General features: G+C 49.2%; 1 protein-coding gene across 1 annotated transcript in view; it reads left to right on the top strand.

Moving 5' to 3' along the window:
- The window catches only part of TENM4 (teneurin transmembrane protein 4), a 376128-nt gene that overhangs the window by 349354 nt on the left and 10763 nt on the right, over positions 1 to 16011 (top strand). The window contains exons 25-28 of the mRNA XM_059411810.1: positions 1661 to 1833; positions 6843 to 7078; positions 10594 to 10890; positions 12520 to 14134. Of these exons, the coding sequence (XP_059267793.1) occupies positions 1661 to 1833; positions 6843 to 7078; positions 10594 to 10890; positions 12520 to 14134 (2321 nt within the window). The remainder of the gene's footprint in view (positions 1 to 1660; positions 1834 to 6842; positions 7079 to 10593; positions 10891 to 12519; positions 14135 to 16011) is intronic.

The following is a 16011-nucleotide window of genomic DNA, read 5'->3' as shown; positions in this document are numbered from 1 at the left end:
AAAAGCAGGAGGGAAATGTCCAGGAGGGAGACCTGGAATCCATGGGGGAGACCTACCATGGAAGCCGTGTGCCAGCCTGAGCATAAGCCAAAGTCAGAAATACTGACATCTGGATGAAGACCGTTTTTCCCATTCACACACAAGGGCAAAGGGGATATTAAACCTGCCTTTTTACACTTCAGCCTCCCACAATTAAAAATTATAACTGAAGTGTTAACAGCCTATTATTCCCTGCCACCTCCCGCCCACTTGGCTGCACAGAGAACCCACGCAACAGACACTTGCAAATGGACAGCTCGGAAATGCTGGGTGAGGGCAGAGAAGCAAGGGGCGGCTTGGAAGCAGATAGATCAGTTTGAATTTTGACTCTACCACACTTATCCGTTGTGGGACCTTGAGCAGGAGACTTTGCTTTTCTGAGCCTCCTCCAGAAAGGAGATCATTTATACCTTTTAAGTAAGTTACAAGGAGTAAGCGAAAGGTCTGAGAAGCACTGTGCTGTAGCGTGGTAGGTGTTTGGTAATGGTAGGCATTTCTTTTATTATTCTCAGGAACCTAAAAGAGTATTAAGATTCGATTGTCATGCTTCAGAAAGCCCACGCCAGAGCAGAACTGGGAGCTGTGACAACGGCAGATACACAACTGCTTGGCGCTGGCTGTGAAGTCTAGATGGGAAGGGGTTGCAAGAGCCCATCTGTTTAGCCTCCTTATGTGGTGGCAAGATCCTGGTTTGGATTCAGAGCCCCCTTTCCCCAGGTTCTGTAGCTTCGTAGGAAGCCCCATCTCTCTCTCTCTCTTTTTCTTTTTAAAGATTTTGTTTATTTATTTGACAGACAGAGATAACAAGTAGGCAGAGAGGCAGGCAGGGCGGGGTGGGGGTAGGGGGGAGCAGGCTCTCCACTGAGCAGACAGCCTGAGACCATGACCTGAGCCGAAGGCAGAGACTTAACCCACTGAGCCACCCAGGCGCCCCGGAAGCCCCATCTCTTATCTTGTTCAGAAATACCCTGCATCACCAGCCGTCAGAGTTTTGAGAGGGGGTTCAAGAATCAAGTTTGGGCCCCTCATCTCTGGGAGTTTCCATCCTCTGAGAACCCCCATCATCTTACCCTGCATGGGTGGCTATTTGTAGCCACAGGCCACCCCAACATGTTTCTCCACAGTAACCCTGCCATGCAGGCAGGGCCAGGGTCCTTTCTCCACTTCATGGATTCAGAGAGGTAAGTCATTTGCCTGTAGTCAGATAACAGCCGGTAGAGTCACTTCTCAAGAAAGCCATGTGATGGGTTGCCTGGGTGGCTCAGTGGGTTAAAGCCCCTGCCTTCGGCTCAGGTCATGATCCCAGGGTCCTGGGATCGAGCCCTGCATCTGGCTCTCTGCTCAGCGGAGAGCTTGCTTCCTCTACCCCGCACCCTGCCTGCCTCTCTGCCTACTTGTGATCTCTTTCTGTCAAATAAATTTTTAAAAAATTAAAAACAACAACAAACAAAACAAAACCAAACAAAAACATGTGCAAAGAGATGGAGGACTCACGGCAATGTATCTAACCAGAAAGGAAAGCAAAACACACCAAACTGGGGCACAGGGTAGAACATGCCAGGTTCCAACAATAGCACCATTATGTTTCTGTCACTCAGAGCCACCCCCCCTTGGTTTTCAGGTACGACAGCTTTGGTCGCCTGACCAATGTGACCTTCCCTACTGGCCAGGTGAGCAGTTTCCGAAGTGATACAGACAGCTCGGTGCATGTCCAGGTAGAGACTTCCAGCAAGGATGATATCACCATAACCACCAACCTGTCTGCCTCCGGTGCCTTCTATACACTCTTGCAAGGTAAGCAGGGTGGGGAGCATGGGGACTTCGAGACACAGGGGTGATGGGACCCCTTTGGAGGAGGATAATGTAAGAAATAAAATGCTACTAGAGCTGCCCAAGAACAGGAGAGCAATACAACTGGCTTCTCTCTGCACTGCCATCTAATGTGCAGAAACCACCGGCCCAAGTCCCATATATTCTCTCCCAGAAGCTTCCAAGTCATAGTCCATTGTCTCACCCCATTATCATCAGAACCAAAGGTAGGGAGTACACCGGCTGCCCATCCAGGTGACCTCACTGTTCCACCATTGCAGTGGTTCCCACTCTCACCCTGGGGTGGGTGAGGTCGAAGGACAGTGAAAATGACACTTAATCATGAAAGGGATCTAGGGATGGAGAAATCCCTCCGCAAGCTCAGGCAAGAACAGTTTGAGCCTTCCCTAGGATTCCGTAGAGAAGAGACCCTTCCTCCCTGCACACACCAGATAATCCCTGGTATGAGTTGACCTTTTAGCTTTAGGTAAATCACAAAGATAAAAACTTGCTGTGAACTAACCATCTGCCTCAGTTGTCCTCCTGGGACATGGTGACCCAGAGTGGAGCTTGGAGCTTTATTGGCTCTAGTAAGCATGGGGGCGGGGGGAAGCTATCACTAGGGAAAGCCTCACTTGGTTTCTTTTTCCCCCACCCTCCTGATGGCTTTTGGTACTCACAACGGCTTGGACATAAGTAGTAAAAGAGCCGTGGGCTAGGATTCAGGGGCACAAATTCTAGTCCTGACTCTGCCACCACATCACGGGGACCCTCAGCTTTCTCCTCGAGGAAACAAAAGCTGGTCGAGGCCACGTGGAATGGTGTGAGGCAAGGCAGGGAGCAGGAGCTCTGGAGTAGACAGGCCGGGGCCCCCAGGCCTGCTGTGCCGCTCCTCCCTGTGTGACTTGGGTGGACTCACTCTTCTCTGAGCCTCAGTCTCTGGGCCTGGGAAATGGGGCAGAATTGCGACATGTGCCTCATACATGTTGCTCAGACCATCTCTTGACACACCGTACAGAGAGTGACCACGACCGGCCAGGCCCGTAGTATTACTAAGTATTTGTTGGATTAATGAACTTCTTACCTAATAACTGGCACTTTTGTTCACCTTAGGAAAATAACTGTGTATTTTCACAACTGTTTTTACTCACAAATGTAATCCCGTGCTTGAAAAGAAGCTCAAAAAATAACAGCCGTTCTCAGTCAAAGAAAGAGAAAAGATACCCTGCGGTTCCTTTCCCACCAGCAGCTGTGGCAATGGGTTGGGACACACTCCAGGTGTTTATGCTCTGACTGGGTTATCGCCAAGGGAAGGTGCCAATTCCAAGCCAGTCAGGTTCTGCCTGGCCAAGGACAGCAGGGCCCCTGATGGCTCAGACACCTTGTCCTGCCCTGGGGTTAAGAACTGTCTTCCCCCCTCCACACCTCTGAGCTGGCGTGCGGCACTTTTCTCAGAAGGTAGCTCAGTCTTTCTTACATTCAGGCAGCTTTTTTTTTTTTAATTCGAAAGTACTGCATTTCCTCACTTTTACCCCCATCAGGGGTGCCTGGGTGGCTCAGTGAGTTAAGCCTCTGCCTTCGGCTCAGGTCATGATCTCAGGGTCCTGGGATCGAGCCCCACATCGGGCTCTCTGTTCAGCGGGGAGCCTGCTTCCTCCTCTCTCTCTGCCTGCCTCTCTGCCTGCTTGTGATCTCTGTCAAATAAATAAATAAAACCTTTAAATTTAAAAAAAAATAAATAAAATTAAAAAAATAAAAAGTACCATCAAAATTTAATAGCAACTTTTCAGCGTGGAGAGGAGGGGGAGACACGTTGCTCAAAATTCATACAAGGACTTAAGACGCTTTCCAATTTCAGAAACATCAAAGTGGGGAAAGGAAGAATGAATGCCTCCCTGAATCCGGGAAGCACAGTACCTGTGTTTCCTCTTTGGTTCCTCTGCCACGCTCCCTTTCCTTCTTTCATGCCAGGCTGAGATGCCACATTTGGCAGCCGCCTTGGTAGAGTCTTCCGGAAAAGCTCTTTCAGCTTCATCTTACGTCTGGCCTGGGAAGAAATAAGAAGCAGCTGCTAATGAGGGGCAGGCTTGGGGAGTCACAGCTCACATTAAATGGGGATCATTTGAGATGGGCCTCTACAAGATACCATTGCATCCAGAGTCACCATTAATGGACGTGTGTGCATTCAGCAAAAAGCAGCTTTAAAAGATAAATTGACACAGGCTTTTCCACCATTCGAAGGAAGTAAAATACAGATTGCCAGTGAAAAATGCATAGCAAGTTAAAGGCAGATCTTAGGATTCTGTGTGTGTGAGAGAGAAAGAACGGGGGAGGGATGGAGAGGGAAAGGGAGTGGCAGAGGAAGGGCCTGATCTGGTGCGGGGAAGACTTGGTGAGGGTTTCCTACAAAACTACACCTTTTTTTTTTTTTTTTTTTTTTTTAATTTAACAAAGCAGGTAACATCTCTAGTTCAATCCAGCAACTGTTTACTGAGCACATACAATAATAACAGTGATAACTAACATTTTAGAACACATATTAAGTATAAAGCAGATCTTTAGTGTTTTACATTCATAGTCCTGTGTCATCTTGTCACAGCCCTCTGAGGTATTATGAACATCTCCATTTTCCAAATGAAGACAGGGAGTCACTGAGAGTTTAAGTGACTTGTCCAAGGACACGTGCCGGCTAGGGTATTTGGACTAAGACAAAGAGATTCTAGAACCCGTTCTCTTAACCACTGATCTAAAAGACATGGGGAGCTCTTAAAAACCCATGATCAGGGGCACTTGGGTGGCTCAGTGGGTTAAAGCCTCTGCCTTCAGCTCAGGTCATGATCCCAGGATCCTGGGATCGAGCCCCGCATCGGGATCTCTGCACAGCAGGGAGCCTGCTTCCTCCTCTCTCTTTCTCTCTGCCTGCCTCTCCGCCTGCTTGTGATCTCTATCTGTCAAATAAATAAATAAAAATATTAAAAAAAAAAAAACCCATGATCAGTACTAGAGAAGTTCACTATGACAGATCTGTGAATGGGACAATGGAGATAGAGGGGAGAGGACAAGAGATACACATGACAGTGACTAGTACAGTGCCAGGCACATAAAACTAGTAATAGCTATATTTATGTCATACTCACTACATGCCAAGTTCTACTCTCAGCTCTTCATTGTCATTATCCCGCTTAATCCTATGAGGTAAGAGTATAGTTATTATCCCCAAGGTACAGATGAAGAACCAGAGGGATGCCAGGTTAAGGAATTTGCCCAAGAGAGTGGGACCTGAACCCTGATAGCCTGGCTCTGGAGGCCATGCTCTCTATCTCTGGGCAGTTGTCCCCTCTCACAGCGAACACTTACGTATTTGAGAATGCCTTCAATACCAGAATGGTAAGCCCTGCACCCCCTCAACTGCAGGACCACTCAAGGGACCCGTAAGGAGGCTAAAGGAAGAGGAGGCATTCGTTCTGACCAAGGAACCAGGGAACCTACTGGGGAGAAATGAAAATGAAGCAGAGCCTCGAAGCGAGGACTCAGGCTGGTGTTTGTTTATGGAAGAGGGGCAGGTGCAGGCAGAAGCACCAGCTGAGGAAGGGCAAGAGACAGAAAACTGTAGCACAAATTTGGAGATATTTCCATTTTTAGAAAAGAATTGTGTGCTTTTTACAGCTGAAATTTACTCTTCTCCAGAAGTTTTTTTTAGTGAAAGATCCTAATTTTAAATGTTTTAATCAGGCTTAAAACTTCAAAATCAGATTTATTTTTAAATCATTGAGATATATATACGGCAATGACTTAAAACATACATATGTTTAACATTCTGTCAGTTGACTATTGGAGTTATATCTCACCTTGTTATAAAGAATATTGTTACCCTGGTATATATTAAGAACCTTAAAAATGTTCAACCCTTTGTTCTAGTAACTTAACCCAAAACGAAGACAATGATTTATCCAAAAAAGTATATTTTTAATAGAGATGTAATTCACATAGTATAACATTCACTCTTTAAAAAATTTAAAATATACAATTTGTCCTTTTAAAATATACAACTCAGGGGGGTTTTAGTATATTTACAAAGTTATGCGATTATTGATGCTATCTGATTCTGAAAAATTTTTATCAGTCCCAAAAAGAAAGCTCATACCCATAAGTGGTCACTCCTCATTCTACCTTTCCCTCACTAATCTACTTTCTGCCTCTGTGAATTGGCCTGTTCTGTACATTTCATGTAAAGACTCATTGATACATCATGTGGTCTTTTGTGTCCAACTTCTCCCACGTAATACAATGTTTACAGTATGTTTATTTGCAGTGTTAACTTTGTAATTATAAAACATTATCTCCTTGAGATAAATTATGGTATTTCCATATGATGGAATATTATGCAGTCTTTAAGAGAAACATTTAGGAGAAATATTCAACAGTATAATACCATGATCAGTGAAAAACCATACGAATTACTTTGGGCTATCAGGGTATTCAGAAATATCCTGAAGTCTAGAAATAGACAAGTAATTTACAATGGCTTTCTTTGGGTAATAAGATCATAGACAATCTCCTTTTCTTTTTTTTTTTTTTAAGATTTTTATTTACTTATTTGACAGAGATCACAAGTAGGCAGAGAGTCAGGCAGAGAGAGAGGAGAAAGCAGGCTCCCCACTGAGCAGAGAGCCCGATGTGGGGCTCGATCCTAGGACCCTGAGATCATGACCTGAGCTGAAGGCAGAGACTTTAACCCACTGAGCCACCCAGGCGCCCCAGGACCATCTCCTTCTATTTCCTAGTTTTCTTCACTGATAACGTTCTGTTTCCATTATCAGAAAAATAAGCCCATTTAATAACATTTAATAACATACCATAATGCTATCTGATTCTGAAAAATTTTTATCAGTCCCAAAAAGAAAGCTCATACCCATAAGTGGTCACTCACACACCCCCAGCCCCCTCCATGCTCAGCCCTTCTGAGCAGAGCCGGTCCCTCTCCTCTCCCTCAGACCAGGTCCGGAACAGCTACTACATCGGGTCCGATGGCTCCCTGCGGCTGCTGCTGGCCAATGGCATGGAGGTGGCACTGCAGACCGAGCCCCACCTGCTGGCGGGCACCGTCAACCCCACCGTGGGCAAGAGGAACGTCACACTGCCCATTGACAACGGTCTGAACCTGGTGGAGTGGCGGCAGCGGAAGGAACAGGCTCGGGGCCAGGTCACGGTGTTCGGGCGCCGGCTGCGGGTGAGCAAGCCCCGGGGCAGGTCGGGCGCTAGGGTGGGGCCTTTGGAGCTCTGGAGGTTGCTGGGGTGGGGAGGCTGGACGTGGGTGGGGGGAGGGTGCCATTGGGGGGTGGTGGAGAAGAAGGATGAAAGAATGAGGACCAAGCCAGAGAGCGGGGTTCTGGTCTGGGAAACCGGCCCTAGGGGAGAAACTTTTCCTGGACCTTTGCGAAAGGGGGAAAGTCAAGCAGGCACCCCTCCCACCCTTATGGGACTTATTATGAGACTTATTATTAAGTCTCAAATATCTCTTCAGTTGTTACTTGCGGAATGATTACCAGCTTTCGTGTTGGGCCTGAGTTTGGGTTTCCAGCTTCTGTTATATTCTGACTGAACCTGAGCAAATCCATAATGTGCTTTCATTCATCCAAAGCCTTGGTTTCATTCTCCCAAGAAATGGGGAGGTTAAAATCAGTTTTACAAGTTGCCACGAGAATTAGAGATTGTCTATGAAGTGCCTTGAACAGAGTCTAGCGCCCAGGAAGTGGTCAGTCCTACCCACTCCCCTTCTTGTTCCGGACATTCTCGCCGCCGTTCTGGTCATTCCTGTTATGCATTCGGAGCTCTTTGGAACCTCAGCCACATCCTGCGCTCTTTCCAGGCAGTTATCCCCTCCTGAATGAGCACAAGGCCCCTCCCCCGCCAGCTGTCACCACCAGTGGGTTGGCATGTGGGTGCTTTTCAGTCTGCCGATGCCCCGAAGCTGCCCGGTCTCTGCCTCACGCCCCGTGGTTTGGTAGTTACCTCAGGCCCAGGCGGGGCCTCACTACCCAGCTGCTTCTCCCTCAGCTTCAGAATGGAAGGTGAGGGGCAGCGAGATGGTGAAGAAACTAGTGCTGGCTTTCAGCATGGCACCTTGCCGGCCCCTGGGGCTCTGCGGACACTTGCTGGGCTGAAGGGCACCACAGAAGTGAGCAAGATGTTCCGGACTCCTGAAAACCACAGAAGCGCCCTTGTGCAGCATGGCTCGTGTCCGGACATAGCCGATGTCACACAACGAGAACCCAGAAAGCTGGGCTTTCTGTGTTTCCTCCACGGCCAAGAACTCTGGCAAAAACTGAATGAGGGAAGGAGGCTTCTACTAGTTCCTTGAGGAAAGCCTTGCTGTCTGGGCTCTCTGTGGCCTGCCACCCTCTGCAGCCTCGCGGAGCCCCCTGTCTGAATTCTCCAGGAGCCCCTCTGGCACATCTGAGGCGGTGCGCTAAACGGAAAGTTTGACTTCTGTCTGATTCCTGCCTGGGCCTGGGCTGTGGAGCCCCAAGAAAGTCCTCTGAGTCTCTCCCTCCTCTGTGGAAATCAGACAACCTATTCCAGGTTCCTAGCCCAGTGCTGGTAGACTCCAGGTGCTCCATGAACGGTGGCGATTAGGGCTGTTAGGGTTTCTCCTCTGTGGTGTGAGCTGGACCAGAAGTTTCCCAGGCTCTAATTGGTCCCTCTCGCAGCCTGAGATTGATGGCGCTCCAGTCGGGTGGCCACATCTCCACGTCCTCCCAAAATAAATGGCCACCCACAGTGGCGGCATGTGGAATTAGAATGTTAGCCGGGTGCACCGCCCCATAATGGAGCTCATTTTTTATACAACTGGGAACTTTTTTTTAATAAAGAAAGATGTAAAATAATCTCATTGCCGCTACTGCCAAGCACAGAAAGCATTAGGCGGTTCCCCCAGTGAGCTGCTTAATTCAATTTTATTAATTTTGCCGCAGAGGTTTAGCTCCCCTTCACCAGGGGTCCTCTGGGGACGAGGGGGAAAGCTAGCTGGGTGGCACCTCCTTGGGGGGGTCACAGGGGACCTTGCAAAAGAGGCTTCTAAATGGGTCCCATTGTTGTTGGTGGTGCGGACCCTACATCTTCCTTGGCCCTCCCGGCAAAGAACACGGCTTTGCTCTCCAGCGCCTCCGATTTTTCATGGGAATTGTCTGCCACACTGTTTTTGCTCTGCAATTGTGTTTGATTACCCCTGGGAAGGCAACCTTATTATAACCAGGCCATTCACAGCTAAAGTTGTCTCAGCATCATTATAAATCCTTATTTTCAAGGTTTGAGGATTTGTTTGGAGAGAGGGAGAAGGGGGAAACACACATGTCTGTACTTTATCTGAGAATGGCCGTGATCATTTGCTGCCTTAATGGAAATAATTGCAATCATTAATTCAGGACCTTCAGTGCACCCAGAACTCCAAGAGGTAGTTGACTTAAGGCTTCTTCAGTCCTCATCATAGCTCGGCTGTTTCACAGAGGAAGAAACAGACTCAGAGAGGGAACGGTGCTTGCCCAAGGTCACACTGAAAAGCAGTGCATCACAGCACACAGGCTGGTATCTTGGCCTTAATTTCTAGATAGGACCTTTTTCACCACCCAGAATCCTACAGGGCCTCCCGTTACCGTGGCCTACGTGAGCACTTCTGCGTCATGTGACCTACATTATCCGCTTTCCTCTTATGTTTTCCTGACTCCTTGTCAGACTTAACCAGTGACTAATGGAAGAGTCATCCAGTGTGCCCAGCTAGAGGGGGCCAGCGTTTTAGCTTCGGAGTACCTGGCAGTATTTCAGGGGCAACCAGTGCCCACAGGGTGGATCCCAATATGGAAGTAGGCTTCTGAAGTGTATTCCCTTATTAAGCTGTGAAAAACCCTGACTTACTGCTACCCTTCTGGGAGCCCTGTATTCCTGACTCTGGAGGGAAATTGAATTGTGTGCTGACCTAGCAGCCCATGTAGAGATCCTACAAAGGGAAAAAGGTCCCAAAGCTGGGACTCTGTCTGCCCCCGGGCAGCCCACAGCCACAGAAGCTGTCCTAGACCCAAATACACATTGCCTCCAGGGCCCTCCAGGAAGAAGACGACTCTTTGGGAGCTGACCAAGGTAACCAGAAATCCCTAACTACGGTGGCGGAGGGCAGGAGCGACCCCAGAGGGAACGGAAGGTCCAAGGCCCCTAAAAGGGACAGATACACTCAGAGAACCTTTTTGTCGTCCTGTTGTCATAGTGAGAGTCACATCCAGACACAGTCCCTCACCAGCCAGGAAATGTGGAGCATGTCGCTTCATGTCCCTGAGCTTTGGTCTCCTCAGTGCCAAACACCAGCATGTTGCCTGGCACATGAGAAACGAGGTCATGCATGAATTTGCTGGACCCGCCCGGCCTCTCCCTTTTTAGGAGAGAGTCAAGAAGGATCTGCCTTTCTGTCCTCATTAGAAGAATCACATTAGGAAATGATAGGGATTGTCTTTAGGACTAGCCACTATCTGCTCAAAACCTGCATTGTCTTTATTCTCGCAATAGTCCTATGCAATTGACATTATTATTCCCATTTTACAGATGAGGAAGCATCACAGAACTGACAGGTGACCAAGCCAGGACCCCAGATCTTATCTGTCATACCCATGACCTGTGCTGCTGCCTCTACTCAGGACCCTCCCACACCAAAGTTTCCCATGTCCAGATTAACTCTCTTCCCTCCTGCACCTTCCCCAGGTTCACAACCGGAATCTCCTGTCCCTGGACTTCGACCGTGTGACCCGCACAGAGAAGATCTATGATGACCACCGCAAGTTCACCCTCCGGATCCTGTATGACCAAGCAGGGCGGCCCAGCCTCTGGTCACCCAGCAGCAGGCTGAATGGTGTCAACGTGACCTATTCCCCCGGGGGCCATATCGCTGGCGTCCAGAGAGGCATCATGTCAGAGAGGATGGAATATGACCAGGCAGGTCGCATCACATCCAGGATCTTCGCTGATGGGAAGACGTGGAGCTACACGTACCTAGAGAAGGCAGGTGTCCGTCTCCCCATCACTGGCCCTACCATACTGAAGGCCAGCCACTGTGGCTCAACCCATGGCCAGGTCCAGTCTGCTGCCTTCAGTGGGATGGATTAGATCCATGTGGTCTTCTAAAGGAAGTGTTCCAAAAAGTCTGCTGCAGAGGACCAGGAACCTGACAGGCATCTGGGTAGATTGTAGTGATGGTGCGGCAGGTAGGAGTTTGGGGGCAGGAGATGAAAGCCCCATGTGATAGACCAGAGCTGGGAAGAAGCCCAACTCTAACTGGTGTCGCAGAGCAGGACTTAGGGTACAGACCCAGGCAGGCTCTTCCCCCAGATCTGGAGCAATTGTGGGATCTGGTCACAGAGAACAGGGCAAAACACTAGTGAGGTAATTAATCCTGAGCTTTGAATGGTGGGCATAACTTAGTAAATCCCTTCTGCTTCAGGTCAGGATTTATTGCATCCCAGGGGCTAGGAATCAGAAAAGCTCTGAAGGCAAAAATTGGTCCCAAACAGGAGAAAATGGTAGCTTTGCTGCCAAGAAGTGGATAGGTCTGTTGCCTGCTGACTTCTTCCCAAAAAAGAGCTGCACTTCAGACCCCCATTCTGGTACCCACATCTTGACTTTGTTTCCTGCCCATGGCCACCTGCCTGGGGCCCATACCGTGTTTGGTCTGTGATCCATCTTCTCCATCCGTTGCTGGGTGAGCATCTCCAAGAGCTGCGTTCTGTGGTGGTGCTAAAGGAGACCCTAGAGGTGATCTGACATACTGGCAACCCCAACCCAGAGGGGGAAGGAACCTTCATGGGGCCACACAATAAGCCCATTGTTAGGAAGCTGCTTCCCACATTCCGTCACAGCCCGCCCCGCCGTGGGCATCTGACCTGTTCCTGCGTAAACAATCACGCAGAGCCTGAAACACCCTTCTCAGATGCGGTCCTCACCCCATGGGCCACGTGGAGTCAGCAGAAGTTATTTAACAGACAGGAGACACTGCCAGGCTGGGTTTCAGGAAGATCATTCTTGCTTGAGTAAGAAGATTGATTTGAGAAGGAAGCTGAAGCAAGGAAGCCAGGAGAGAGGCTGCTGCCACGCTCCTTGTCAGCGTTCCCGAACTTCCTCACACACCAGCACCCGCTAAAATCATCACTTTTGTACCACACAGAGGGGTGAACCAACAAGGCTGCCCACTGCAGGAAGACAGATGGTCTGAGTGCAAGGGCTGAAAGAAATGCTTTTTTTTTTTTTTAAAGATTTTGTTTATTTATTTGAGAGAGAGAGAGAACACACGAGTGGGAAGGGGCAGAGGAAGAGGGAGAAAGAATCTGAGCACAGAGCCCAACATGGGGCTCAGTCCCACAGCCCTGAGATCAGGGCTTGAGCCGAAACCAGGAGTGGGACACCCAGTTAACTAAACCATCCACATGCCTCGAGAAGTCCTTACCTTATTAGCACAGTTGTGTCCCCACTTCAGCAGCTTATGGCACACTAGTTAGAAAGCTATGGTTTGGGCCTAACTGAGGAGAACAGCCAGTTTCCTTGGCCGTTGATTCCCCTCTTCTAGTGTTAAGCACACAGACTTCCCCTTCCTCCCCACCAGCCTCCTCTCACCCCTTTGTTTCCTTCTCTCTCCAGTCCATGGTGCTGCTGCTCCACAGCCAGAGGCAGTATATCTTTGAGTTCGACAAGAACGACCGCCTCTCCTCTGTGACGATGCCCAACGTGGCCCGGCAGACCCTGGAGACCATCAGGTCCGTGGGCTACTACAGGAACATCTACCAGCCACCCGAGGGCAATGCCTCCGTCATCCAGGACTTCACCGAGGATGGCCACCTCCTCCACACCTTCTACCTGGGCACTGGCCGCAGGGTCATCTACAAGTATGGCAAACTGTCAAAGCTGGCCGAGATGCTGTATGACACCACCAAGGTGAGCTTCACCTATGATGAGACAGCAGGCATGCTGAAGACCATCAACCTACAGAACGAGGGCTTCACCTGCACCATCCGCTACCGCCAAATCGGGCCCCTGATCGACCGCCAGATCTTCCGCTTCACCGAGGAAGGCATGGTCAATGCCCGTTTTGACTATAACTATGACAACAGCTTCCGGGTGACCAGCATGCAGGCTGTGATCAATGAGACCCCACTACCTATCGATCTCTATCGCTATGATGATGTGTCAGGCAGGACAGAGCAGTTTGGGAAGTTTGGTGTCATCTACTATGACATTAACCAGATCATTACGACAGCGGTCATGACCCACACCAAACACTTTGACGCCTATGGCCGGATGAAGGAAGTGCAGTATGAGATTTTCCGTTCTCTCATGTACTGGATGACCGTCCAGTATGACAACATGGGCCGAGTAGTGAAGAAGGAGTTGAAGGTGGGACCCTATGCCAATACCACCCGCTACTCCTATGAGTATGACGCTGACGGCCAGCTGCAGACGGTCTCCATCAATGACAAGCCACTCTGGCGATACAGCTATGACCTCAATGGAAACCTGCACTTACTGAGCCCTGGGAACAGTGCGCGGCTTACCCCACTAAGGTACGACCTCCGAGACCGCATCACGAGGCTGGGTGATGTGCAGTACAAGATGGACGAGGATGGCTTCCTGCGGCAGCGGGGCGGGGACGTCTTCGAGTACAACTCGGCCGGTCTGCTCATTAAGGCATACAACCGGGCCGGAGGCTGGAGTGTCAGGTACCGCTATGATGGCCTGGGGAGGCGGGTGTCCAGCAAGAGCAGCCACAGCCACCACCTGCAGTTCTTCTATGCAGACCTGACCAACCCCACCAAGGTCACCCACCTCTACAACCACTCCAGCTCTGAGATCACATCCCTCTACTACGACCTGCAGGGGCACCTCTTTGCCATGGAGCTGAGCAGTGGTGATGAGTTCTACATAGCTTGCGACAACATCGGGACCCCTCTCGCTGTCTTCAGCGGAACAGGCCTCATGATCAAGCAGATTCTGTACACGGCCTATGGGGAGATCTACATGGACACCAACCCCAACTTCCAGATCATCATTGGCTACCATGGGGGCCTCTACGATCCACTCACCAAGCTCATCCATATGGGCCGGCGGGATTATGATGTGCTGGCTGGCCGCTGGACCAGCCCAGACCATGAGCTGTGGAAGCACCTAAGTAGTGGCAACATCATGCCTTTTAATCTCTACATGTTCAAAAACAACAACCCCATCAGCAACTCTCAGGACATCAAGTGCTTCATGACAGGTGAGGATCGGGGCTCATTCAGAGGACAGGACCCACTGCTGCTCCGGTCATCTGACAAGATAGTCTTCCTTGCCAAAGAGGGACAGGGTAACAGCAAACATGAGCTTTCTCTTACAGCAGCGTTTTCCAAAGTATTTTTTAAGAAACATTGGTTTAGAGAAATATCCTGGAAAAACTGGTACTAACATCAAGTTAATGTAACAGGGCAACCACCATTCTCCAATTTTAATAACACATTGCAGCTTAAGAAAGGCTCTGAGAAGTCCTGTAGTAAAGAGAACTGTCCGATACATTTACCCACGATTTCTCAAACATTTGATCATGAAACCCCTTTATCCACTATTTCTCAAACATTTGAGCATGAAAGCCCTTTTTTCACCATGAGACCCTAATATTTCCCTGGATACACCCTGAGCATACAATTTGAAAGTTTCTGACCCAGATCAGACTGCCTATGAATCTCCGATAAGGTGGAAGAAGGTATAGCTAAAGAAAAAAAAAAAATTCAGTTTTCTTATTTGGGGCAATGTAATGAACAGTTACAAAACTTATTTAATTTCCCTGAATTCCAGTTTCCTGAGCTGTAAATTAAACTTAGAACACCTGCACTGACCTTGGTAAATTAAGTATGCACATTAAATATGCACATGTAAATACTCGAGCAGCCACTAAAGAATAAAACAGAGGCATAGCTAATTAGTCAATGGTGGAAATAAAGTGAAGACTAAAAAAATATTCAGTCTGAAGAGGGGAAGTAGAGGGGATAAAAAGAGAAAAATGGTCACGAGGGCGAAATGAGATACATTTAATAACCTGCCTAGCACAGTACCTGGCTCATGTCGATTCCCATTCTTCTTCTTGGATTTAAAAAGTGGGGTTTGTTTTCCACTACTGGGAAACTACCTGAAATATAAGTGTACCCACTGTCACATGTGCCAGAAATGTCTCCAGCAGCCACAGTCCAACCAGCAAGCCGCCACTCACAGGCCAGCCACGGAAGACCTCAGGGGTCAGAACAGCTATGGGCATTCAGGTCTGGATAAAGCCAGCACTTTTTATGAAAGAGATTTTGTTGTTGGCACAGAATGGGCACCTCCCAACTTGCAAACCTGGCACCTTCCAGTCTCTTTTTCCTGTGATGCCAGCTATGCCTGCTTCCTATTTTGAGGCAGTTTCATTTTCACTCAATACATGCCTCCTCTTGGCGGCCACTGTTTCAGGCACTGGGGATAGAAAGATGGCCGCCGTCCTCCAGGAGTGCACACAGCACGGGGGAGGCAGACCGTGGCCGTCCAGCAAGAGGGGCCCAGGAGGCAGCTGATGCGTGGGGCTCGGTTCAGAGTGGACATTCATCAGCTAATGGGGAGAAAGGCAGCTCAGGGAGAGGACCTCATTTACGGAAGTCTAGAGAGGACAACACACAGGACAGCTAACAGAAGTGTCCCTTAGGGATGTGGTTTCCTGGCCCCCTGAATTTGGCAGCCCAGTCTGGACCCCGTTTCTGCTGACACTGATTGGAGGAGTCTCTTTCAGCAAGAACCCCAAGTGGTATTGTGAGCAGGAGTCCCACGAATGAGGCAGAAGAGGGAACACAGTGGTGGGCACATGCGGGGGTGAAATCACACTCGGGGCCTGTGGGAAACAGGAATATCCCAACACAGCCTCATGGTGCTCAGCTTGCCAGCAGCCTCAAAAAACTCTACAGATCTAGAGCCCGTTTGCACTAATATCTGTCTCCATCCAGCATGCCCCCTGCCTCATCCTCCGGTGAGTGTCTTGTGAGGGATCTTGGCAGGCTGAGGGATGGTGCAGAAAAACATTTTGCTACTAAAAACCAACACACCACCAATTCTCACTATGTCATGAGCTATGTGCAG

Source organism: Mustela nigripes, chromosome 1, assembly GCF_022355385.1.
Source record: "Mustela nigripes isolate SB6536 chromosome 1, MUSNIG.SB6536, whole genome shotgun sequence".
NCBI lineage: Eukaryota > Metazoa > Chordata > Mammalia > Carnivora > Mustelidae > Mustela > Mustela nigripes.
The sequence above is the reverse complement of the archived record's forward strand: the minus strand, read 5'-3'. Positions and strand labels throughout refer to the sequence as shown.